The 25,007-nt window shown below is 41.9% G+C and overlaps 1 protein-coding gene across 1 annotated transcript in view; it reads left to right on the top strand.

Annotated features, from left to right (window-relative positions):
- The first annotated feature begins 179 nt into the window (after window positions 1-179).
- The window catches only part of FAT4 (FAT atypical cadherin 4), a 224,037-nt gene continuing 199,209 nt past the window's right edge, over window positions 180-25,007 (top strand). The window contains exon 1 of the mRNA XM_048847280.2: window positions 180-6,449. Coding sequence (XP_048703237.2) covers window positions 1,170-6,449 — 5,280 coding nt within the window. The 5' untranslated portion in view covers window positions 180-1,169. The remainder of the gene's footprint in view (window positions 6,450-25,007) is intronic.

Here is a 25,007-nt window from a genome sequence, read left to right on the forward strand (position 1 = left end):
TTGGCACCCAAAGGGGGCCAGCAGCCAGGCTCTGGAAGCTGAGCTCTCCATCTAGGGAGGGGAGGCGGGGACTCTTCTCGCCGAGGCTCAATGGCAGGGCGAGAAGGAGGGGGCTGTCGGTAACAGGCCAATTGGAGATCGGGGGGGAGTCGGGGCTGGAAGTAAAGAGTGAAGAGCTCAATGAGTAGGGAGCAAACTTTGTGGCTCTGGGCTGCGCGCTTCGTGGGCGCGGGGCAGGCAGCCGCTCTAGCCGTGCCCTGCGCGCAGGGCTGCAAGCCAGCGGGAAGCTGTCCCCCAGCCGCTCCGGGGGCCAGCCCCGCGCTGTGGATTACAAGTGAGCCGGAGCCTGGGGGCAACGGGGCAAAGCTGGAGAGGGGCGCGCGGACAGCTTTGCTCTTGCTGTGAGACTGTAGGTGCCCCCCCCGCCCCCACACACAGCCCCCCGCCCCTGGCATGGTGAGAGGAGCGGGGCTTCTGCGGCTGCCGGCTGCCCAGCCCGGAGCGGCGCGGCGGAGGCGGGCTGGAGCGCTGGGGATGTACAACTGAGCGAAGCCGCCCGGCCGAGCTGACCATGCTGAGAGGCGCCGCTCGCTGCCTGCGCCCCCCGACAGCCCCGGAGCAGCCGCGGCGGCGGCAGGAGGAGCAGGAGGGGCAGAGCCGCGCCGCCGAATGAGCGTGGCCGGGGTGCCGCGGGGCAACTCACTCGGCGGGGCTCTTCCCAGCGGCGGCGGGCGGCGAGGAGCCCGGCTGCGCTCTGCGGCGTGACTGGCGGGGAAGTTGCCTCGGGCAGGACTCCATCCCCGCCGGGGTCTGTCACTCCGTCCCGCGAGGAGAGGAGCTGCGTGCTGCACAGCCGCTGGGCGGGCAGGCGGCCCCCGGCCAACTCGCCGCAGACCCCCTCCCTCTGCAGCCGAGGGGAGCAGCCGCTACTCAGCGCCCCGCCGCCCCTTGCCCTGGCCGAGCCGTGCGCGGGAGGCGGGGAGAGGCGGGCGGCGCTGTGGATATGACCCCCCGCTCTTCCCCACCTGGATGGCTTTGCTGATGGGGATTTGGTTGCCTTCCTGAGACTCCCCGCCGCTTTGGCGTTGCCGGACCTGCGTTGATTGTGTGCTTGTTTTTTTTTTTTTCGGGAGGGGTGGCCGGGTTTCCACACCCCTCGCCTCAGCACCATGGGCCTCCTGTCAGCAGGCAGCCCCTCTCCGTCTTGGCTGCCCCCCTTCGCCATGCTTCTGCTGCTGCCTCTCCACGTCTCCACTGAGCCCCGACAGGTCTTCCAGGTGCTGGAGGAGCAGCTCCCGGGCACCTGGGTGGGCACCATCGTCACCCGCCCAGGCTTCACCTACCGCCTAAGTGAGCACCATGCCCTTTTCTCCATCAATGCCACCTCGGGGGCGCTGCACACCCGTGCTACCATCGACCGAGAGAGTCTGGCCAGTGACGTGATGGACCTGGTGGTGCTCTCCAGCCAGCCCACCTATCCTAGTGAGGTGCGTGTCCTGGTGCTGGACCTGAATGACAATGCACCTGTCTTCCCAGACCCCTCCATTGTGGTGACTTTCAAGGAGGACACAGGCAGCGGCCGCCAGCTTATTCTGGACACCGCCACCGATGCTGACAGTGGCACCAATGGCGTGGACCACAGCTCCTACCGCATTGTGGCTGGCAATGAGGAGGGGCGCTTCCAGCTCACCATCACCCTCAATCCCAGTGGGGAAGGTGCCTTTCTGCACCTGGTCTCTCGGGGTGGCCTAGACAGAGAGGCCACCCCCACCTACCAGCTGCTGGTGCAAGTGGAGGACAAGGGAGAGCCACGACGGCATGGATACCTGCAGGTTAATGTCACTGTGCAGGACATCAATGACAACCCACCCATCTTCAGCCAAGCTCTCTACCAGGCCCGGGTGCCTGAGGATGCGCCAGTTGGGGCCAGCGTCCTTCAGGTGGCAGCAGCTGATGCTGATGAAGGTACCAATGCTGACATCCACTACCGCTTGGAAGGGACTGAGGGTGGTGGTGGGGAGGGGGCTGGGGGAATCCCGTTTGAGGTGGATCCGGAGAGTGGGGTGATACGTATCCGGGAGCCTCTGGACTATGAGACAAGGCGGCAATACTCGCTCACCGTGCAGGCCACAGATCGGGGGGTGCCAGCGCTGAGTGGCCGAGCTGAGGCACTGATCCGACTCCTTGATGTGAATGACAACGAGCCACGGGTGAAATTCCGCTATTTCCCAGCCACCTCCCGTTTTGCATCAGTGGATGAGAATGCGGCACCTGGCACAGTGGTGGCACTGCTAACTGTGAGTGATGCTGACTCTCCTGCTGCCAACGGAAACATTTCAGTGTCAATCCTTGGAGGAAATGAGCAGCGTCATTTTGAGGTGCAGAGCAGTAAGGTGCCAAATCTCAGTCTCATCAAGGTAGCGGCGGCACTGGACCGGGAACGCATTCCTACATACAACCTCACTGTGGCTGTGGCTGACAACTATGGGGCCCCCCCGCCACCAGCTGGCTCCCCCACTTCCTCTGTACCTCCAGAAGGGGCAGTTGCTGCCCCAGTGAGCCGCTCTTCGGTGGCCAGCCTGGTGATTTTTGTGAATGATATCAATGATCATCCACCTGTCTTTGGACAGTCTGTGTATCGGGTCAATATCAGTGAGGAGGTACCACCAGGCAGCTATGTGAAGGGTCTGAGTGCCACCGATCGTGACTCTGGTCTCAATGCCAACCTCAGATACAGCATTGTTTCTGGCAATGAGCTGGGCTGGTTCTGCATCAGTGAGCACAGTGGCCTGGTCACCACCACTGGCATTGCTGGCTCCGGAACCAGTGTCCCAGGTATTGGCATGGCTTCCTCTGGTGGGCTGGACCGAGAGTCAGCCTCACAGGTGGTGCTGAACATCAGTGCCCGTGACCAAGGGGTGCAGCCCAAGTTTTCCTATGCCCAGCTGGTGGTGGCCGTACTGGATGTCAATGACCAGAGACCTCTCTTCAACCAGCCGGATGGCTACCAGGTGTCCCTGGCTGAGAATTCCCCTTCAGGAACTGAGTTGCTGGTCTTGAGTGCCACCGATGGGGATTTGGGGGACAATGGGACAGTGCGCTTCTCCCTGCAGGAGGCTGAGCCATCAGTGACAGCAGTTGGCCCTTTGGTGGCTCCCCGCCGGGTCTTCCGCTTGGATCCTGTGTCAGGCAAGCTCAGTACCATCTCGCAGTTGGACAGGGAAGAACAGGACCATTACTCCCTGCAGGTCCTGGCCACTGATCTGGGCTCTCCTCCTCTCTCTTCGGTAGCCCGAGTCAATGTGAGCCTGCTGGATGTGAATGATAACAGCCCTGTGTTTTACCCGGTCCAGTATTTTGCACACATCCAGGAGAATGAACCCACAGGCAGCTATGTTACTACTGTCTCTGCCACTGACCCAGACTTGGGGCCTAATGGGACAATCAAGTACAGTATCTCAGCTGGAGATAACTCCAGGTTTCAGATCCATGGCCAGACAGGGGTCATCACCACAAAAATAGCCCTGGATAGGGAGGAAAAGACTGCCTACCAGCTGCAAATAGTGGCCACTGATGGTGGCAACCTCCAGTCCCAAAACCAGGCCATAGTTACTATCACTGTTTTGGACACTCAGGACAACCCCCCAGTTTTCAACCAAGGTGTATACAGCTTTGTTGTCTTTGAAAATGTTGCCTTTGGCTATCATGTTGGCACAGTTTTTGCTTCTACAATGGACCTCAACACAAACATTACTTACCTTATTACAACAGGTGACCAAAGGGGCATGTTTGTCATCAACAAAGTGACAGGCCAGATCACCACAGCCAGTATCATTGATCGGGAAGAGCAAGCATTTTACCAGCTAACAGTAGTGGCTAGTGGTGGGGCAATAACTGGAGATACCATGGTCAATATAACTGTGAAAGATTTAAATGATAATTCCCCTCATTTTCTTCATGCAGTGGAAAGCGTTAATGTGGTTGAGAACTGGAAAGCTGGGCACACCATATTCCAAGCCAAAGCTGTTGACCCTGATGAAGATGTCAATGGCATGGTCATGTACAGCCTTAAGCAGAATCCTAAGGGCCTATTTACTATCAATGAACAAAATGGTGCCATAAGTTTAATAGGGCCACTTGACATAAATGCTGGCTCTTACCAGGTGGAAATTTTGGCCTCAGATATGGGAGTTCCACAGCGTTCTTCTAGTTTCATTCTAACTGTATCCGTCCATGATGTAAATGATAACCCACCAGTATTTGATCAACTTTCCTATGAAGTCACCATTTCAGAGTCTGAGCCTGTGAATTCCAGATTCTTTAAAGTGCAAGCTTCTGACAGGGATTCAGGAGCAAACGGTGAAATAGCTTATAGTATAATTGAAGGAAATTCCGGGGATGCCTTTGGCATATTCCCAGATGGCCAGCTGTATATAAAGAGTGAATTGGACCGCGAACTTCAAGAAAGATACGTTCTCCTGGTTGTTGCTTCTGATAGAGCAGTGGAACCACTTAGTGCTACTGTGAATGTTACTGTTATTTTAGAGGATGTAAATGATAATAGACCATTGTTTAACAGTACCAATTATGTATTTTATTTTGAAGAGGAACAGAATGGTGGATCATCTGTAGGCAAAATAAGTGCTGTAGATAAAGACTTTGGACAAAATGGTGAAGTCAGGTATTCATTTGAAAATATGCAGCCAGATTTTGAATTGAACACAATAAGTGGGGAAATAACAAGTACTCATCAGTTTGACAGGGAAACTCTTATGAGGCAAAGGGGAGCAGCAGTATTTAGTCTTACAGTAATAGCAACAGATCAAGGGTTGCCAAAACCTTTAAAGGATCAGGCAACAGTGCAAATTTACATGAAGGATATCAATGATAATGCACCCAAATTTTTAAAAGATCTCTATCAAGCTACAATATCAGAATTAGCAGCAAACTTAACACAAGTTTTAAGAGTTTCTGCCTCAGATGTTGATGAAGGTAGTAATGGATTGATTCACTATTCAGTAATTAAAGGAAATGAAGAACACCAGTTTACAATTGACAGTGGCACTGGTCAAGTAACATTAATAGGTAAACTGGACCATGAAGCTACTGCATCTTATTCACTTATTATCCAAGCAGTAGATTCTGGGACAGTTTCCCTAAGCTCAACTTGCACATTAAGCATTGATGTACTGGATGAAAATGACAACAGTCCTTCCTTCCCTAAATCTACTTTGCTTGTAGATGTCTTAGAAAATATGAGAATAGGTGAACTTGTATCTTCTGTCACTGCCACCGATTCTGATTCAGGTGACAATGCTGACCTTCATTACAGCATTACAGGGACAAATAACCATGGAACCTTTAGTATCAGTCCCAACACTGGCAGTATTTTTCTTGCAAAAAAATTGGACTTTGAAACACAATCGTTGTATAAACTAAACATAACAGCAAAAGACCAAGGAAGGCCACCTCGGTCATCTACAATGTCAGTGGTAATACATGTTAGGGATTTTAATGACAACCCTCCTTATTTTCCTCCTGGGGATGTTTTTAAATCTATTGTTGAGAACATTCCTGTTGGTAGTTCTGTGGTTTCTGTGACTGCTCATGATCCGGATGCAGATATTAATGGGCAGCTAACATATGCAATCATTCAACAGATGCCAAGAGGCAACCATTTTAGTATAGATGAAGTCAGAGGGACAATATTTACTAATGGTGAAATAGATCGTGAATTTGCTAATCTCTTTGAATTAACAGTGAAAGCCACTGATCAAGCTGTCCCTGTAGAATCCAGACGATTTGCATTGAAGAATGTAACCATTTTAGTAACAGATCAAAATGATAATGTTCCTACATTTATATCACAAAATGCTCTTGCTGCAGACCCATCAGTTGTGATTGGTTCAGTCCTAACTACAATTGTTGCTGCTGATCCTGATGAAGGAGCAAATGGGGAAGTTGAGTATGAAATAATCAATGGGGACACTGAAACCTTTATTGTGGATCGTTACAGTGGAGATCTAAGAGTGGCTGCAGCTTTGGTGCCTTCTCAGCTCATCTACAACCTCATAGTTTCAGCCACAGACCTTGGCCCTGAAAGAAGGAAATCAACCACTGAAATGACTGTCATTCTGCAAGGGCTTGATGGACCAGTGTTTACTCAGCCAAAATATATTACTATTTTAAAAGAAGGAGAGCCAATTGGGACTAATGTAATATCCATAGAAGCAGCTAGTCCAAGGGGTTCTGAAGCCCTCGTGGAGTATTACATAGTTTCAGTCCGTTGTGAAGACAAAAGTTTTGGACGTCTCTTTACCATTGGGCGCCATACTGGTGTAATCCAGACTGCTGCCATTTTGGACAGGGAGCAAGGAGTACGTTTGTACCTGGTGGACGTTTATGCCATTGAAAAATCAGCTGTTTTGCCTCGAACACAACGAGCAGAGGTAAAATATTTTATTCAATGAATATTTGCATCTTTTATATTCTAAATAAATTGCTTTTTGTTATATCAGCTGACCATTTTGATTTTACAGATGTTGGTGATCAAAGTAAGTGAAAACTTCAATATCATTCTTGACACCTGTTGGTTCATTAGAGAAACATAAGCTTTAAACCTGCAACAGACTAGTTTCTTTGAAGCTGAGGATGTTCATGCATAGAACAGCGTTATTAATGTTTCTTCAGTGGCAATAGTTTTTTTTTTTTCCTCGTAATTTTGATAGTTATGGGTACAGTGCTGCTCTTCTGCCATCTTAGCCACGGGTACTGCCCAAATAACTTTTGGATACCAAATATCTCGGTCTTAAGCAAAAGGCTTTTCTGGGTCTTTTATACATCATCATTTTAGCTGTAATCCACCACCTCTCTCCCACCTTTTTTGTGTGTGTGTGGTAAGCCTTTCTACTTCTGGCTGAGTTGCTTTCTCTAGAATCATCATATCAATATTGCTCTGAGAATTGGACAGTAGTTGATTGCTGTCTGAATAGCTCAGACATAGTCCTGGACTGGCCTGTACAAAATTGATCTCCACTGCCTCATGCCCAGTTCATTCCCTTAAATGGATCTCCTATTATATCTCAAAGTTACTGCTGTTCCTCTGGTGCTGACTGTAGTAAAGGTTGTGAAAAAAATCCTGCTGATGTCCTCAGATTGATATGAAGTGTAAAAATTATAACACTTTATCAGAATGCCACTTTAAATGATTCACTGGAGAGTGTTAAAAAGTTCTCTCCATGATTAGCTTGAATATTAAACCATGGGGAAATAGGCCTTAGGTCATTAGTTATGAAGCAATAGTTAATTCCCATTTTCCTAAGGGCTGTATTTGACTGTAGACTCTGTTACACAGCTGGGAGCATATACCACAGTATTGTCTTTTAGATAGAGACTTAAATGTGGGGCTTGCTTATATTTTTACTTATGCCATAGGCCTTCCTCCCTTTTTTTTTTTTTTTCCCTATGAGTCATTTAGTTTTCACTCATTGGAAATTTTGGAACCAGCACTGTTTTGTCGGTCGACCAGCAGGTGATACCGAAAGTGCACAGTGGTTCAACCATTTCACTCACAACTAAGCACATTACCTTAGTGTTGTTCAGCCTTTCACATCCATGAGTTGCCCCAGTCCATATTTCCCCTATGGAAGTACATTTTACTGTTTCTAAATCAGCAAGAATGCTGTGCTTTTTTCAAGAGCTATGCTGAATGTAGTAACTCGTATTTGTGTTATTTGACACATGCAGTTTTTTTTTTTTTACTTTGATGTTTAGTGTGATACTTCAAAGAGTGCAGGATTGGGTTCCTATATAGGTAATTGTTTGTTTTGGGCCAGAAATAAAGAACTTTAAAGTCAAAAGAAATTTGTCAATATGTATAAGGCATCTTATTTTGTTGTTTGCATACGCCGTACAATGTTTTATAGCATGTTAGGAAAAGCAATTATGAATTTGAGCATTATAGCTATTTTAGAAATGGAGGTTATTGATTTAAATTATGCATGTTACTGATATTACAAGATTCCTATGATTGCTCTTTGCAGACTATGCAAGTAAATTATGAACATTAATATAAAGAAGGCAAAAAAAGCACAAGAGGAATAGTATGTGTGTAAAATTTTCCATGGTGGTTTGTTGTATTAAGGGTTAACAGTTTTCCTCAGTGGGGAATTTGGGCCCACTCCTGCAAACACTTATTTCAAATAAAACTTTTGCAATTTTGAGACTACTTGCGTAAGCAGGGAATGATCGGGTGAGTAAGGGCTTGCAGGACCCTGTGGTTGCAATAGGTTCACACTTTGTAAAAGTGCCTAATAAGAGCATATGGTGAGCATGAAGAAAGCAAGCACTGAAATCTTAAACCAACTTTAAATTGTTGAACACAAGCCACTCCTAAAATGAAAAGCAAATGTGTTTCTGTGCAAGGATATTGAAAGCAGTGGTTAGGAGCTAGGATTTCATATTATTATTGGTTGCATCTTTTTAACTTCTAAAATGCTTTCTCCCCCCCAAAACAAACATAATTAGTTTACTGTGTTTCCTTAGAAATGTATTATAAATTATCATCCGTTATCAACTTAAAAAAAATCTTAATCAGTTGCAGTCTCTGTCCTTACCCTGGGTATGGTATTTACTGATTTATCTTTCACTGGAAGACTTTGCTTACCCCATGTTTGAATAAGAACCACTGAAATTGACATTTTAAGGGCAAGCCAGTTGTCAGAGGGTGCTGAATAAGCACAATGCAATCAGCGTCCTTATTCTTTGACTGATATTTTGTTTTGCTAAAGCAGTGGTTTGAAAGACTGATTCCTAAATTTACAGATTTAAATTTCAGAATTTGCTGCCCACTTTTTCTTTTTTAAGAAAATGCCACTGCACAACTACAAATAATTTAAAATATGCCTTCTTGCATCAAGTCCACAGGTTATGACCTTTAACTTTTTGGTTTGAATTCAAATTTTTTTTAATTTGGTGATTTTAATAGTAATTTCACCAAAACCTAGATTAGGGAATAGGAATGCAAAATCACAGAAATGTAGGTCTGGAAGGGACCTCAAGAGATCATCGGGTTCAGTCTCTGGCACTTAGACAGGACCAAATAAACCTAGACCATCCGTGTGAGGTGTTTGTTCAATCTGTTCTTAAAAACCTCCAGTGAGGGGGATTCCACAGCCTCCCTTGGAAGCTACCCTTATAGTTAGAAAGTTTTTCCTAATATGTAACCTAAATCTTCCTTGTTGCAGATTAAGCCCATTACTTCCTGGTCTATCTTCAATGACATGGAGGACAAGTGTTCCCTGTCCTCTTTATTATAGCCCTTAACCTATTGGATGACCATTATCCAGTCCCTCAGTCTTTCCTCAAGATTAAACATGCCCAGTTTTTTTTTTTTACCTTTCTGCATAGGTCAGGCTTTCTAAACCTTTAATCATTGCTCTTCTCTGGACTTTCTTCAATTTCTCCACATTTTCCAGAAGTGTGGCACCCCGAATGGGCACAGTACCCTAGCTGAGTGCTCTCCAGTGCTTAGCAGAGTGGGACAGTTACCTCCTGTGTCTTACATACAACACTTCTGTTAATGCAGCCCAGAATATTAGCCTTTTTCGAAACTGTATCACATAGGTGAATTGTATTCAGTTTGTGATCCAGTATAGTGCCTAGATCTTTATCAGAAGTACTTACCACTTAGACAGTTGTTCCCCACGTAGACAGTTGTGCATTTGATTTTTTCCTTCCTAAGTGTAAGTACTTTGCACTTATCTTTATTGAATTATATTGTGTATATGTACATACAACCCTGCCACATGTAATACTGTTATATTTAAACATTCTTATTTGTAATGTTTTCACCTACCTCTTTTTATTAGTATATGTTTGGATTTAAAGAGCCTCTTTGGCAGATAGTGCTGTAGATACAATTTTACATTTTCTTAGTGCTCAACCAGAGACATCTATAAAGTTATTAATATAATTAGAGGCTAGTAGGTCAAGTACTCTGTTTTCTAAAGCTATGCTTAGTTAATGAGAGAGCAATAGTATTTTGCATTTTTTTTTAAGCTGTGTTACAAGGGATATGCAGATCTTACTTCTGAACCAGATAAGAAAAAGATGTTAGTAGAATAAATAGCCCAGAAGAATGTCTGTTTGGTTCTCCTGTACAGCCTGGAATGCTTACAGCAGCACTGTGGCCAAACGTCATCTTAAATGCTGTGTAGCACGTAAGTGATTCAGAGAGCACTCAGTGTTACATTTGTTTGCTCAGAATGGTGAAGAGGACAGTAATAGAACATGAGAAATAAGAATGGGTTATTTAATGCTTTTCCAACGGAGGCTTGAAGAGGCCTGGAGGTATGTGATAGATGGCTAGTATGGTGTCAGGGGATATTTTCAGGCTTGGAAATGTTTACCAGACACTTTCTAGCTAGTTGCCTATATAAAAGAATAGCGTGTGTGAGTGAGAGGTGGTGGTGGTGGTGGTGGTGATGGTGGTGGGGTGGGAGGAAGAGAGAGAGAGACCAGTGAAGTTCAGGGCCAGTTCTTGCCTCAGAAACCTAACCCCTGCACCCCCATCTGTTGGGAAGTGGTATGATGCTGGAATTCGTACCAGGATTCTGTCCCTGGACTCTACTTATGCCTTTTGTATATGTCTGATAAATTTGAATTACCAATGTTGGATTGGGTGAGTCAGAGGGAAAATCATTTTCCATCCTCCACATCCATCCCCATAGGAATTTTCATACTGCATTAGACCTTTGGTCCATGAACTTCATATCTGCCGGTAGTGCATACCAGATATTTCCAAGGAGTGTATCAAATCGTTGTAGTATACAATGATGTATTAACATGTTTATGCAGAGTTTTTTCTAAACATCAGTCAGTTTATGTCTTGAAGAAATAGGATTTATATTGCATATACACATTAAGTAATGCTAATCCCAAGTAATCCAAAATCATTAGTCAAGTCCCAAAATCATGAGATTAGTTTAAAAATCATGCAATTTAAAAAAATAATATATGTGATCCTTTTATTTGCTGTCTGGTTTTGGAGCCTTTGGGCTCATTGTCTTTCTTTTCTCCCCTACTATGAGGATTAGAAATTTATTAATTTTAAAAAATGAAACATGAGATTCTCATGTAACCACAGAACTTTAGGAACTGAGGCTTTATGGGAAGCACTAATTATTGCGAGATTTGTGGTCAAATACCGAGAGTTAGCAATACTAAATGTTTAACTCAGCTAGTGTAATTTTGGATATTCTTATTATCCAGTTGAATGTCTGATCCTTTTTAAATCCTGCTAAACTCTTTCATGCAATAATACCCAGTGGCAATGAGTTCCACAGGCTACATACAAGTTGTTTAAATTTGTATCAGTTACAAATTTGTTCTCTTATAATTTAATTAGGTCCTACTGTTCTTGTGTTATGAGAAAACATAAACCAAGCCCCTTAATTTGGTCTTTTCTATACCATTTGTTATTTTGTATACATCTCTAATGTTCCTCTTAAGTTTAAATTTTGCAGAAATTGATTTTTTTAGCTCATTCCCTCCCAATCCCCTCTATACATTTCTTATTAATCTCTGTCAACAGATGTTTGAACTTTTTAACCTGATGCCTACATTTTTAATAAGTATAACATGCATAATTAATACTTTATGAAATTGCTCCAAAAACACACTAGATTTTGCCTTTTTTTTAAAAAACTCCTTGTTTTCCCATTCTATAAGTGGGTTACAAATGTATGTTGTGTTGTAACTGAGGTAGTAGTATGCCTGGGACCACTGGTCACCCTCAGGGAATCTGGGCTAAGGAATGTTGTGTCTTAGAGAGTTCCCTCTTGTTGCCCTGAAAATATAGGTGGATGGGTACTGAGTTAGGAGGTGGTAAGTGGAATCTTTTTTCTGCTAATTAAAATAGATAATAAGAATCTCTAAAATTGTTCCAGGGAAAACAATGTGTTTCATTATTTTTTAAATTGAGATTTAGCATTGGTGTAGGTGAAGAGGAAAACATCGAGAGGAGAAAGTCGTAATAATAATTAATAAAATGTATATAGTGTTTTTTCGTTAGTAGATCTGAAGGCACATTTACAAACGAGGTCTTTGTCACTTTCCCCATTACATAGATTGTGAAACTGAGGGACAGAGCAATGAAGGGAATTGCCCAAGGTTAGCCAGCAAGCTGGTGGCAGAGCTGATAATAGTAAAAGGTCTCCTGAGTCTTGGTCCAGTTCTCAACCCAGTAGGTAACACTGTCTCCCCTAAATCCAGGTTCAGACATTTCTTTGTTCCTGCCATATTCAAAGAAAAATCCACTTAGGAGAAGAAAACACTCTGTCCAGCCCCAGTCAAAGTTTAGAGGACACAGTGGTGTTGAAATAGTGCAGAGCTGGAGAAGAGTGAAAATCTGGACACTGTAAACTGGAACCTACTCCTACTGAAGACAATAACAAAACTCCCCTTGACTTCAGTGGGAGCTGGCTAAAATCATAACTGCATAACATAACTATTATAACGTGTACAGTGATTTGAATATGTGAAGTACCATGTAAGTGCTAATTATTATTATAAATGTCATACTCTAACTTCAGACTGAATTCCTGACTTCAGGGCTGTTGCCTAGACTGTTACACATTTAATATCCTCTTGCCTGAGAAATGGGAAGTTGTGGGTTGGCATGGTAATATATTTAAGAAGCTACTTTTGCAATAAAGTGTTTAATATGCAGCACTGGAGAGTTTTACATTACAGTAAATTAGAAAATCTAAAACAGGAATATTTTAGATGAATATTATCTGGCATAAATCATATTTATTTATGTAAGAACAATGGAGTATTCCTTGTATTCATACTATTTATAGATTGTTTTATTCTTTAGTGATCCATAGCATACTAATTGTAGCCTGACAAAGGAAATCACTTATGACATACTGAGTAAACAGAGTAAATGTGACCCCTTGTCAAGGTTCTAAAGCCAAAGCCAAATTGCCTTTGGTTTTGGTATTATGGATTCTAATGGGATAGTTGTTGATTGTTTCACATATTACTGTAGTTTGCACTGATCTGGAAATTAAATTAAGTGCTTTTCTTGATGTAAAGTGAGAGATGACCATGCATTATACTATGTCACACATTTATTCCAAACCAATTTGTGTCCAGTAATAAATTCAGAAATGTTCTTTTTTAACTCATATTTCTTTTACTTAAATCCTTTTCGTAGTAAAAATTTGACATCTTTCTATTACTTGTGCTGTGCAGTTTATGCTGTTCAACTTCTCACAATGTTTTAGTTATGTGGCATTATTATTAGCTTAAAAATCCTAGGTTAAAATGCATTATCTTGGGAATGTAAAATATATTTTCTTCGTTATTTCTTCATAGCGTTCATGTTACATTATGAATTTAGGAATAATGTCACATAACTAGACCATCATTTTAATTGGCCTAATCCTGCCACATTCAGAGTGTCTCATACAAAATTCTGAAAAACTCTCAAATCCCATTGACTTCAATAGTCCCTACCTTTGCCATGTAAAATGTTACACCTAACTTACTGGAATGTGGGTTTCTGTAAAAAAGGTTCTTTGAATCTTAGATTCAGCATTTCATGAAATAGTCAGTGGTTATCCATTGATTACAGCTACTTATCAATTTTTATATAGGTGTCTTTGGGTTAGGGTTAGGGTTCTCAATTGTCATTGTGCATTTCCCATGTGCATTTGTTGGACTACACCCCAATGGGAGAGGACTCCTTTGTCTATACCCTTTTGATTGAGAATCCAGAGGGCAGTAGGATCCAGAAAGTCTCACTATTGTTTCTAAAAAAGAAAAGGAGTACTTGTGGCACCTTAGAGACTAACCAATTTATCTGAGCATAAGCTTTTGTGAGATGAAGTGAGTTGTAGCTCACGAAAGCTTATGCTCAAATAAATTGGTTAGTCTCTAAGGTGCCACAAGTACTCCTTTTCTAACCAATTTATTTGAGCATAAGCTTTCGTGAGCTACAACTCACTTCATCTCACAAAAGCTTATGCTCAGATAAATTGGTTAGTCTCTAAGGTGCCACAAGTACTCCTTTTCTTTTTGTGAATACAGACTAACATGGCTGTTACTCTGAAACCTATTGTTTCTAAGAGGTTGAAGGTTGTCTTGCCTCCCTGGGACAGTTTGCATTACATTTTTCAGCAACAGTTTAAGCACTAGTCTGCACAGTTTTTGCACTGATAAATCTGAAAGAAAAAAAACATTTTAGTTAAATCAGTGCAACCCCCTAGTGTGGACACAGTTATACTGATACAGCTTGGTTTCAAATGTGTCTAGACTAGAGGGTTGCATTGCTTGTAGCTAAATTGGTTTTTCTTACCAATTTAATTATATCAGTGCGAAAACTGTCTGAAGACAAGCCCCACGCCTCGGGTGGTCTAATTAATTAGAAATGAAATGTATAAGAATAGAGAGAAAAGAAAAGGAAAACAAAACAGAGTTTGCCTAATATATTTAGGCATATAGTTGGCAAAAGTGATGCCAGATTGTTGTGGTATATCTTATGATTGATTTCAGTAAAATTACAGCCTTACTTTTGCCAGGAATAAAACTAGATCTGTTCGAGGTGGTATTTCTTTATTTTAGTCTGATTTTTCTCACAATTCCTAATAAATATTGCCTCAATTAGACCATTTGAGTCTGAAACTGTCAGCTATGTATTGTTTTTTATGGTGATCAATTTTTGTTCATTTTCCACTGTAGCAAATACCAAAAGGACAAATAGTAACAATTGAAAAACTAAAAGCCATAGTTATGCTCTAAAAATACATACATTAACAATAGTAATGCAAAAGAATCCCAAAGGAGGGTTTTAAGGAAGCACTAATGTCTGTACTGTCAACTATGAAAAAAGAAAAAAATAGAGCATTTGCCTTGGTGTTTAATATTTATATAAAAATTATTGTGCAGACTACATGCACATGAATGCAGTTTTGATCAGTTAAATCTCAATTCATGGTTGTCATATCATATCCATGAACTATCATGCAAATATTTTATATATGGGTTGCAATATGTTTAACACAGCAATCTAGACATTATCCAGATATGTAGACATAAAGGCATTCTGATGACATCTGGTAAAAGCATTCAGCAAAATCAAAAGTTTTAACCTTTAGGAAGTAGTCTTGAAGGTTTCTTCTTTTGGAAGAGGAAATCCATTTTCACTGTATTAACTTTCCACTGACTCCCCATTGTGCCTCTGTGATGGAATCCCCTTACAAGAGGCTTTCCTGGGGCAGCCTCTGGCTAGGGAAACCTCTACTGCAGGCCTCCCAAGGAGCCGCAGTGCCAAGGGGACAGTGCAGGGGGCAGAAAGAGATATAAAGATGGCTCAGTGACAGTGGTCCTCCATGCATAGAGCCTTTGCTTCTTCTTGATTCTCTGGAATATCCCTGAGGTCTGTTTGCTGGCCCTGTGGTCAGCTTCATTGTGGGGTATGTGATTGAAATCCTGCACCCTGATGAAACAACTGGGAATAAATTGGTGAGGTTTTTCTTCTTTACCCCTTTCTGTGGGCTGTTTGTTTTGTTTGCTATAATATAGCTGGTATATGAAAAAAGAAACAAAAGAACATGGACATTTGGTCACACATTTGATGTCAGTGGATTTGCACGAATTTACATGAACAGAGAATTTAATCTAGACTTTGTTAGTAAACTGTTAGATTTGTGGCATGTTAGTTTAAATGTTGACTGTTACTTTTACAATTATGGTGAACAGCAATAAAAGCTTTCATTATTCATGCAGTGTAAGTTAATTGGCCTTATTGACAAAGGTTCATTACAAACTAATTGCATGTTGAGCCATACACAGTTTGGGACAGACTGTAAAGAGTGTGTTAAGTTATAACATGCCCCTAAGAACCTGAGCTCAATAAATTCTTATAATAAAAAATAGTACATGGGAGAGACAACCATAAAACCATATTTCAAGGCTGGAGTATGTAAGGGTATTGGTTGATCCCACTGTACCTATTGAACTTCTATCATTATAAGGGATGGTGGTTTAAGGACAGATCTCTTCCCCCTTTTCTAGGCTAAAATTTGTGTTTCTAAGGTATGGTGGAGTCTCAGGCTGGTGTTGACCCGCTTCTGTTATATTTTTACCGCTGCTGCTGCTGTTGCATGCCTGGTACTTGATATGAGTAAAAGCCCCAGATCCAGTTTAATATTTAAAAAGCATGGTTTGTTAATTCTTAACATCTCCCATTATTAAACTTGTGTGGTATTTTACATGTTCCTTTTCATTCATTTTAATCTCAGAGTTGTAATGGGTAAATATATTTTCATTTACAAGCATGGATGGATGGCATTGACGGAACAGCGGCAGTCACTCCTGATTCACTGAGTGTTTGAATACTTTACAGCTTTCTTTAGCTTGAAAACATGTTCAGAGGTTGTTGGTTGCGGCATTTATCGTTGGACAGTTTATTAGATAGTTATGTGCATAATGGCCAGTGTCAAGCCCCATCTTCCACTGGTTTTAATTAGGAATTTACTTATTTTATGAACTTTAGGAATTGTAGATGGGATTTTCAGAAAATTTAGACTAGATCCACACAGGGGACTTAGGCTCAGGTTTGCATTGCCTAACTCTAGGTGCCTTGCTACCCAGTGCAATCTTCTGCACTGAGCTAGGTGCCCTGTAAAATGCAAGGGGAGAGCTAGGTGCCCAAGGACATGTCTTCATACAGACTTAAGATGACCTATGTTAAGTCAACTTTCAGCCACTGCAGTAATTGCTGTGGTTTTTCATGTCCACAATACCCTCCTTTTGGTGGTGGTGCACATCCCTCACCAGGAGCGCTTCCACCGATTTAAGAGGGGCAGTGTTGGGAGCTGAGCACCTAGGCACTCAACTCTGCTCCCCATGGAGCACTGCTGCTGCCTGGGCTCTCAGCTCTGCTCCTTGATGGGAGCCCAGGCCAGGCCTTCAGCTCCCTGCTCCCTACTGGGAGCCCGGCTACTGCCAGGGCTTTCAGCTCCAGGGCTCTCAGCTCTCAGCTGGAACAATTTTTATAGTGGGGATGCGGAGAGCCATTGAACCAAACTGCAAACCCTGTAAATAATGGAAACCACTTCAAGCCAGGGAGTGCGACAGCATCCTCTGCACCCCTAGTTCCAACACCTAGGTCTGCACTCCCAGTGGGGAGCTGGGAGCCTGGGTGCAGTTGGGCTCCCACCTGGGGCAGCCAGGCTCTAGCTGGAGCCCACCACTTTCTTTGGGGTGACTGTCCGAGCTGCGAGCCCAGGGGTAGGTTCGCAACAGGGAACCTACCAGCTTTTCCTGTCAATGTCCTGGCTCCAGCACACACAGCTGTGAAATTGACAAGAATCAGAACCAATGTAAGTAAGACAGTGCTACATGGACACTGCATCACCCTAACTATACTGACATAAGCCCTACGCCTCTCATGGAGGTGGAGTTATGATGCCAGTCTAGTAGGGCACTTACATAGGCAGGACAAGGCTGTAGTGTGTACACTGATATAATTAGGTCGATGTAAGCTGCTTTATGTTGACCTAACTCTCTAGTGTAGACTAGGCCTAAGGATTCATAGAAGCCAGCATGCTGAGCGGGGATTTGCCTAAACAAGCCATTAGGAAATGTGGAGGGCAGGGATGGGACCTAAACCACACCCCTCAAAGGAATTTAGGGCTTATCTACACTGGCACTTTACAGCGCTGCAACTTTCTTGCTCAGAGGTGTGAAAAAACATGCCCCTTAGTACTGTAAGTTTCAGCACTGCAAAGTGCCAGAGTAAACAGTGCACCGGCACTGGTAGCTATTCCTCTCATGGAGGTGTTTTTTTTTTTTTTTTAATAGCGCTGGGAGAGCTCTCTCCCAGCACTATGCCGTGACTATACAAGCCATGTTAAAGTGCTGCCACACAGCGCTTTAATGTTGCCATTGAAGATGTGCCCTTAGACACCTAACTCCAGGCTGGATGGAGGTGGCTGTTTCCACAGCTGCGAGTCCCCATGGGGGTAGGCACCGAAGCCAGGTCAGTCAGCCCTTCCTTACAAAAAATACAGTTGTGGTGCCCCCTTTATATTCAATAGCTCAGGAGCAGGGACTAGAAACTAGGTCTCCCAGGAGAATGCATTAATCACTGGATTATAGAATCATTCTCACTCTCTTTCTGGCTCAATGAATATTTAAGTATTTCATAAATAGTGGAACTACTTCAATAAGACAGACCCACCTCAGAATACCTGATAATCTAATGGTTAGGGCACTCACCTGGGAGGTGGGAGACCTGGGTTCAGGTCCTTGCTCCAAATCAGGCAGAGTGCAAACTTGAACCCAAGTCTCCCATATTCTTCTGATTACTGGGTTATTGGGTGTAAGGGGCCACCAGCAACACCATCAGGACTTAGGTAGATTTGCATATGCCTATTGGCAAAAACCTAGGCATCTAAATGACTTTACTGGTGGAAACTTAGACCAGTTGAGTAGGGGTTTTGAGAATGTGGATTTAGGCGTCTAACTCCTTTTGTGTTGGGCTGATTTTGCTCCCATTTAATGATTTTGCTCCCATCGACTTCAGTGGCAGCAGACTTAGGGCAATGCTGGGCATTCTTTAAAATGCCACAATGTATGTATATATTGTGTTTGGGAGGAGTAAAATCCCATCTTCACATGTGATTTCTAGTATGAAATTTCATATGTAGTATTTAGATACTGTTATTGAACTGAATATTAATTTGACATTCAAACATACCTCATGTGCAGAGCTGAATGATGCAAAGAAAGTACTTGCACCTCATAAGCAGTACTTTTTTATTTATAAAGTCCCTTAAAGCTTTTCCTCATTTTGTAATTTGGAAGTACATTCAAATATTTCCATTTTTAAACCTTTTCAGACTAATTTTGTATTAATTTATAAATGGGTAAAATAATTTTAAAATTTTAGCCAAATATACGTATATTAAACATCTATTCTCCTTGTGTTTGGTTACTGCTAACCTATTAATTTTCAGATTTATTGGCCACTCCATTATTGGAAACTGGGAATTCTAACTTCCAGCAACAAAGTATTAATTCTAACCATTTGAATATGCTATCTCACCTGTACAAATCTGTAGTTTTCCTTCCTGAATTGTATGTGGAATCCGTACCCAGCTTGTGCAATAATAAATCATTTAAATAGCATGGTCAAACTTTTTAGCTGATGTTTTTTCTAATGATTATATCTGGGATATTTTTCATCTATCTAGTTGGTGAACTTTATATTAGTTTCAATCCTTGGTAGTTCCAGACATATTTATCCTGATTTTTCCTCTTCGTTACACTAGCATACGTAGAGAGTCAGTTAGCTTATGCTCTAATAAATTTGTTAGTCTCTAAGGTGCCACAAGTACTGTTTGTTTTTGTTTGTTTTTAGTTGACTTATAGTGCTCTAAAAATGATGTCAGATCAGAATAGGGAAAAAGTGAATAAGGAGGTGTTATTTACCGCATTACGTAGAACAAGAACTAGTGGTCACCCAATTAACTTAATACACCGCAGATTTAAAACAAACAAAAGGAATTACTTTTTCATAAAACACAATCAATCTGTGGAACTCATTGCCAGGGGATGTTGTGAAGGCCAAAAAATATTAGATATGTTCATGGAGGATAGGTCCATCAATGGCTATTAGCCAAGGTGCTCAGAGATGCAAGCCCACGCTTTGGGTGTCCCTAAGCCTCTGACTGCCAGTTGCTGGGGATGGATGACAAGGGATGGATGACCTGATAATTTCCCTGCTCTCTCTGTTCATTCCCTTTGAAGCACCTGGCATTGGCCACTGTTGGAAGACATGATTCTGGGATAGATGGCCATACTGGGTCAGACCAATGGTCCATTCTTATTTTCTTCCATTAGGGGCCATTGCATTTAACGTTTTTGTAAAGTGAATTTTTAATTAGGACAATTTTCTGTTGTATTCCAATAGTAATTTGTGTTTTAAAAGCAGCTTTGGTACATGATAACTCATGCTGGAGACAGAAAACACTGAATTCACATCACAAGGCAGAAAGAGAGAGAGAGAACTTCGACTGTAGAGCTAACTTGTGGTTTTGCTACAAGCTCTGCATAAGGGGCAGTGTGCAGTTATGCTGCCTCAGGAACAGACTGTGACTTAGGAAAAGCAAAAAAGAAAGCAATATGGATTAGACTTTTAAATGTCAACTTCTTTGAAGCTATTTTTCATAAATGAATGGGATTTTCTTGGAATATTTTCGGAAAGATTAATACAGATAGATGCCTTTACATCTGTATAGTGTCTTCCTAAAAAAACGTGATATTTTCCCTGGGCTTTTGTTACCAAATTGTATTTTCTGTACCCTGGTGGGTTTTTCCCCTCTCTCAATTTCTGACAGGACGAAGTTTTGATGGATTAAAGAGATTTGTAGTATAGAAACCCAAGGAAACATTTGACATTTGAAGTATGTATGCAAGCAGAAGGCTAATGCTATGGTTTATTACTCTTTTATTGTTTAAATATCTGTACTTTTATTTGTTTGTGAATAGACTTAATTTACTGCCTTTTGAGCCTGACTCTGCTCATCTTGGTGAAGTCAGTGGGAGTTGTGTCACTGACTTCACTGGGAGAAGTTCTGGAGCTTTTGGAGTTCAATACACAAATTAAAGACAACATGGATTTTTCACCCTATAAGGTAGCATCAAGGAACTTTAAATTACGCAAGGATTAATTTATAACTGTGCTGACCTGTAAAAGAATTTATTACATCGGTTTGCACATCAGCCTTCTTTTTTACTATCTAGTAGCTGAGGGTGCACTGAGGGGCTTTTAATGCTCAAGAAGAAGAAACAAGGCTTCAGTATTCTATGCAGATGGTAATATTTTCAGTAAAGGTTTGAATACTAACTGCTTTGTATGCATTAAACTGAAAATCCCATTTTTTGTCATCTTTTTATTTCCTTGCATAATGGTACCAAATGGTTGTAATTATTCAAAAAAAGTTAAATGATCCTGTTGAGATTATAGTTAATTAAACATAGGCAGTGATGTCTTATTTTTTTAAGTCCAGCCACTGACAGATTTAGAACATTGCTTGACCCTTGTACTGGTGGAGAAAGGAGGAAGTGGGAGTGAACACTTTCTTTGCTGGGCAAGTTCATATTGGGTAGGAGAAAACTACGCATTCCTGCCAAAGTGCTTGGATCAAACTAAAGGAACACAGATGGCTGTAACTGATAAAGGTGTTTTGTTATTGCTTTTCTGCTCAGCACTGTGTGCGCACGTATGTATGTGAGAGGGACACTGTGTGTGTGTGTGTGTGTGTGTGTGTGTGTAGGTGAAGTATTTTTGTATAATAGGCATTCGGTTCATCCAGTTATCTTGTATGCTTGTATGTAAGTAGAAAGGTACCAAAGGCCAAGCTCTAGGGGCCCAACCCTAAGCTGTGGAGCAAAGCCCACTTATTACATCTATGCTACATAAGAAAAATATTGAATCCTCACCACCAGCTGATCGTGCTGCCTGCACAATCACTTCATAGCTGCTAATATAAATACTAGGTGAAGCAATGCAAGTGATCTGCTTCTTCCTCCCATATCAGATTTTGTCTCAGATGGTCTGTGAAATATACATGTTTTATCCCACTTGGGATTCTGTAATCACAAACCTTTCCTCCATGTAAGGTGTGGTGATCTTTGGATCTTTTCTGTGGTGCCTGGGTTGGGCTATGTGTAAGAATCCCCCTCTACTATAATGGTTTGGGGTGTCAGTGGAAAGGAGGAGAGCCCAATATTGTGCCCTTATTACATTGGTTGAATGAGTTGAAATTCTTTACACAGATATGAAGAAAAGAGTGGAGAATGTATGATTTAGTTCTTAACTTTACATTGGAAAGTTGTCATTTTTAATAAGTATAAAATTAAACAATCCTTTGGAATACAGTATATATACAGAATAAGTTCATGGTAATAGACATAAAATATGTATCTGGTATAACTATAAACTTTGCCAAAATTAAATTCTTTTCCACCTATAATGCAGTATACTGGTATATATCTTTATGGATAAAAAGTATTTCTGTTGCTCAGCAGAGATACTATGTATATTCTGTTGTCAGCATGCAGCAAGAAAAGTAATTTTTCCAGAATTTACTTTTTCAAAAAGTTTAATGACTATTCTACTTCAGCAATAAATCCAGAAAAGGTAATGCTCGGTCTTTCAATGCAGCCAAAAGAGGCTGGTCCTGCTAAGCAACCGTTATGGTTCCAGGTGGGCTATCCAGAGTTACACGTGTTTTTCCCAGGGGGAGTTATTTCCACCATAAATCAATTTTAAAAGTATTCATTGTAGAGAAAGTGCTTGTAATAATGTTCTCCTCTCTCTTTTTTGATTTTTCACAATTATTTCATGTGAAAAGACCATTAGAGTTTCATCAACTGATAGTTCTTCACTTTCTGGATTGTCCCAGAGAGAATTTTGCACTATCTAGTAGTAGTTCACAAATTGACTGCTTATGAAAGGTTGAAATGATCCTCTGAATATAACATGAAAACAAAGGATTTTGAATTGCATTTTTGGCTAAGCCAAGTTGTTAAAACTGAATTATAGAAATAAAAATAGAAGTTTTCTTTTTCTTCCTTTTTATCGCCATTCTGTAGGTGTACATGCAATGCCACTGTTATTTTAAAATTTCTTAATTATTATTACAGAGATGATAAGCTGTGTTCAAATATACAGGAAGTCATGGACTCCAAACCTGCAATGTGATCTGCATGGTTGGGCACTTGTGACTGTGCACAGCCCTATTGACTCACAGGGGCAAGGGTCTGTCTGCCTGGATCCAGTTTCAGGGTTGGGGCTTTTGTCTCTGTCTGGAAGACCTTAGAGTCAATAGACCTGCGAATAAATTATATATATATGTAATTTTACGTATGTGCCATAGTGTTTGCAGACTTGGATCCAAAGAGTTTGAGAAGGTGATAAGAACGCATGTTTTTAGTTCCATTTATTTTTACAATATGAAGGCTGTCTTCAAACTATCCTTCTGTGCAGCCATTTAGTTTACTTTCTACTTTCTTTTAACTCTTGTCTTTTTTCTATTTTTCTATTATTATTTAAAGCCTTGTGTTAGGGGCTTATTTCTTCACCTGCTCACTTCCCTGGTCCTTCTTGCATGAACAGAGAGCAACAATACCCGAAATCCAAAGGTGCAAACAATTCAGTGTTTATTGGGGTGAACTTCCAGCAAGCTATGATTCCAGTTTCCTTCCTTAGTGTCCCCCTTCCCAGCTCTGACACCACAGAGCCTTACCTGTGTCCCTGTTCCCGTTCCCTGTTCCCATTCCCCCCTTTAGCAAAATGTGATTCTAATTTCTCCCCCTTAGCAAAAAATGATTCCAGTTTCCCCACCCCCATTCCCTGTTCCCATTCCCCACCCCCTTTCTTCCTGATTGACTACAGACTATATAGTAAAACTTGAGTTTTGCTTAGCTATACCTTAACCAATAAATTTACTGAAATTTAACTAACCAGTCCCATCATATTGTAACATGATTATCTAACCAATTATATCCCACCACCTTAATTAGTTTACACCCAACAAAATTAATTATACAGCAGACAGAAACAATCACAGAACCAGACAGAGATTATACAGACATAAATTAGGGAAATGGGGACTACAGTGACAGAACAACAAAGAAATGAAGATTTCACAACCCAGCTATTGATAAGTGAGTTCTTGCCAGACAGGATGCTATCAAACTAAGTTTCCTTTTACATCTTCTAGGCTCTTTCCTTTCTCTGGAGGTGATAGGAATACAGTCCTGACCTGATAATGCCTAACAGCCCAATAGCACCTTATTTCAGTGTGACTAGTTTGGAATGTAAGGCTGTGACCATAGGCTTCCCAGCTTATGGCTGTCTCTGCTTCTTAGCCAGAGGCTTTAGCCTAAGAACAGAGCCTCAGACTGTTACAGTAAGAGAAGGCAGACCGTGATTTTGATTCTTTCTTGTATACCTCTATAACGAGCTAAGCAATAAGAATTTAGGCATATTCTTAAAGTATAGACCTTTGCAGGAACATGAAGATCTATATCCTAACACCTTGGTTATTTTTTAAGTTACCTGTTTTCAATTTAAAAACAATAATCAATCTCTGTAAAATCATTACACAGCCACCTCTTGACTTACATTGATCTGTATTTTGAATGATTATTCATTTGCTAACATTAAAATACTAAACTTCCTTCTTATGTGAAAGTGATGTCTAGTCCATGAAACGTCCATTCAGATAGAAGACCCCTAGACTCCCTTTAAGTGTGCAGTACTCCAAAGTTCTGAGCTCTCTGGCTTTGATCTGGAATAGCTTGTATTTTACTGTGTAGGACTGAGCCATGAGAAGTCTCCATAAGACTCCCTTCCAGTAGCCATTTGATTTCATCTACAAATGAGCAGGGCATGCTTGATATCACAGGGTGTGGCTCCCAGGTAGGTCACTGAAGGTGTTGCACTAGAGTCACTCCCTGGCCCACCTAATCCCTATGGGAGGTGGTGAGGCTTCTTCCCGCTGCACTTGGGCGGGGGGTAGAGAGAGAGAGACACTGGGGCCTAGGTCCAGGCTATGGAGTGACAAGAGCCATCATGACACCACTACTGCTGTTAATATGCTGACAGCTGTCTAAGTGAGCCTGTGGCCTCTTGAGAGAGGTCTTCCCCATCCCATAAGAAGTTATGCGCTCCTACTGATACAGTTGTCCTCAAAACGGGGTTGTCTTCTGGGGCATAAGTCAGGGTAACAGGGGTGTGATCAAGGGATGGGCATGACATAGGTCAGCAATGAATTAAGGGAACCTAATGTAAAAAAAAAATGATATATCTCTGTACCACTAGCATCCTCTGTACTCCACCTTCTCTCTCCGAAAAAGACGCAGTGGTGAAGTTCTCACCCGCGCAGAGGACCCCCCTGAGGATTGAAATACTGCTTAAGACC

The sequence above is a fragment of the Caretta caretta genome, chromosome 4, assembly GCF_965140235.1.
Source record: "Caretta caretta isolate rCarCar2 chromosome 4, rCarCar1.hap1, whole genome shotgun sequence".
Classification (NCBI taxonomy): Eukaryota; Metazoa; Chordata; order Testudines; family Cheloniidae; genus Caretta; species Caretta caretta.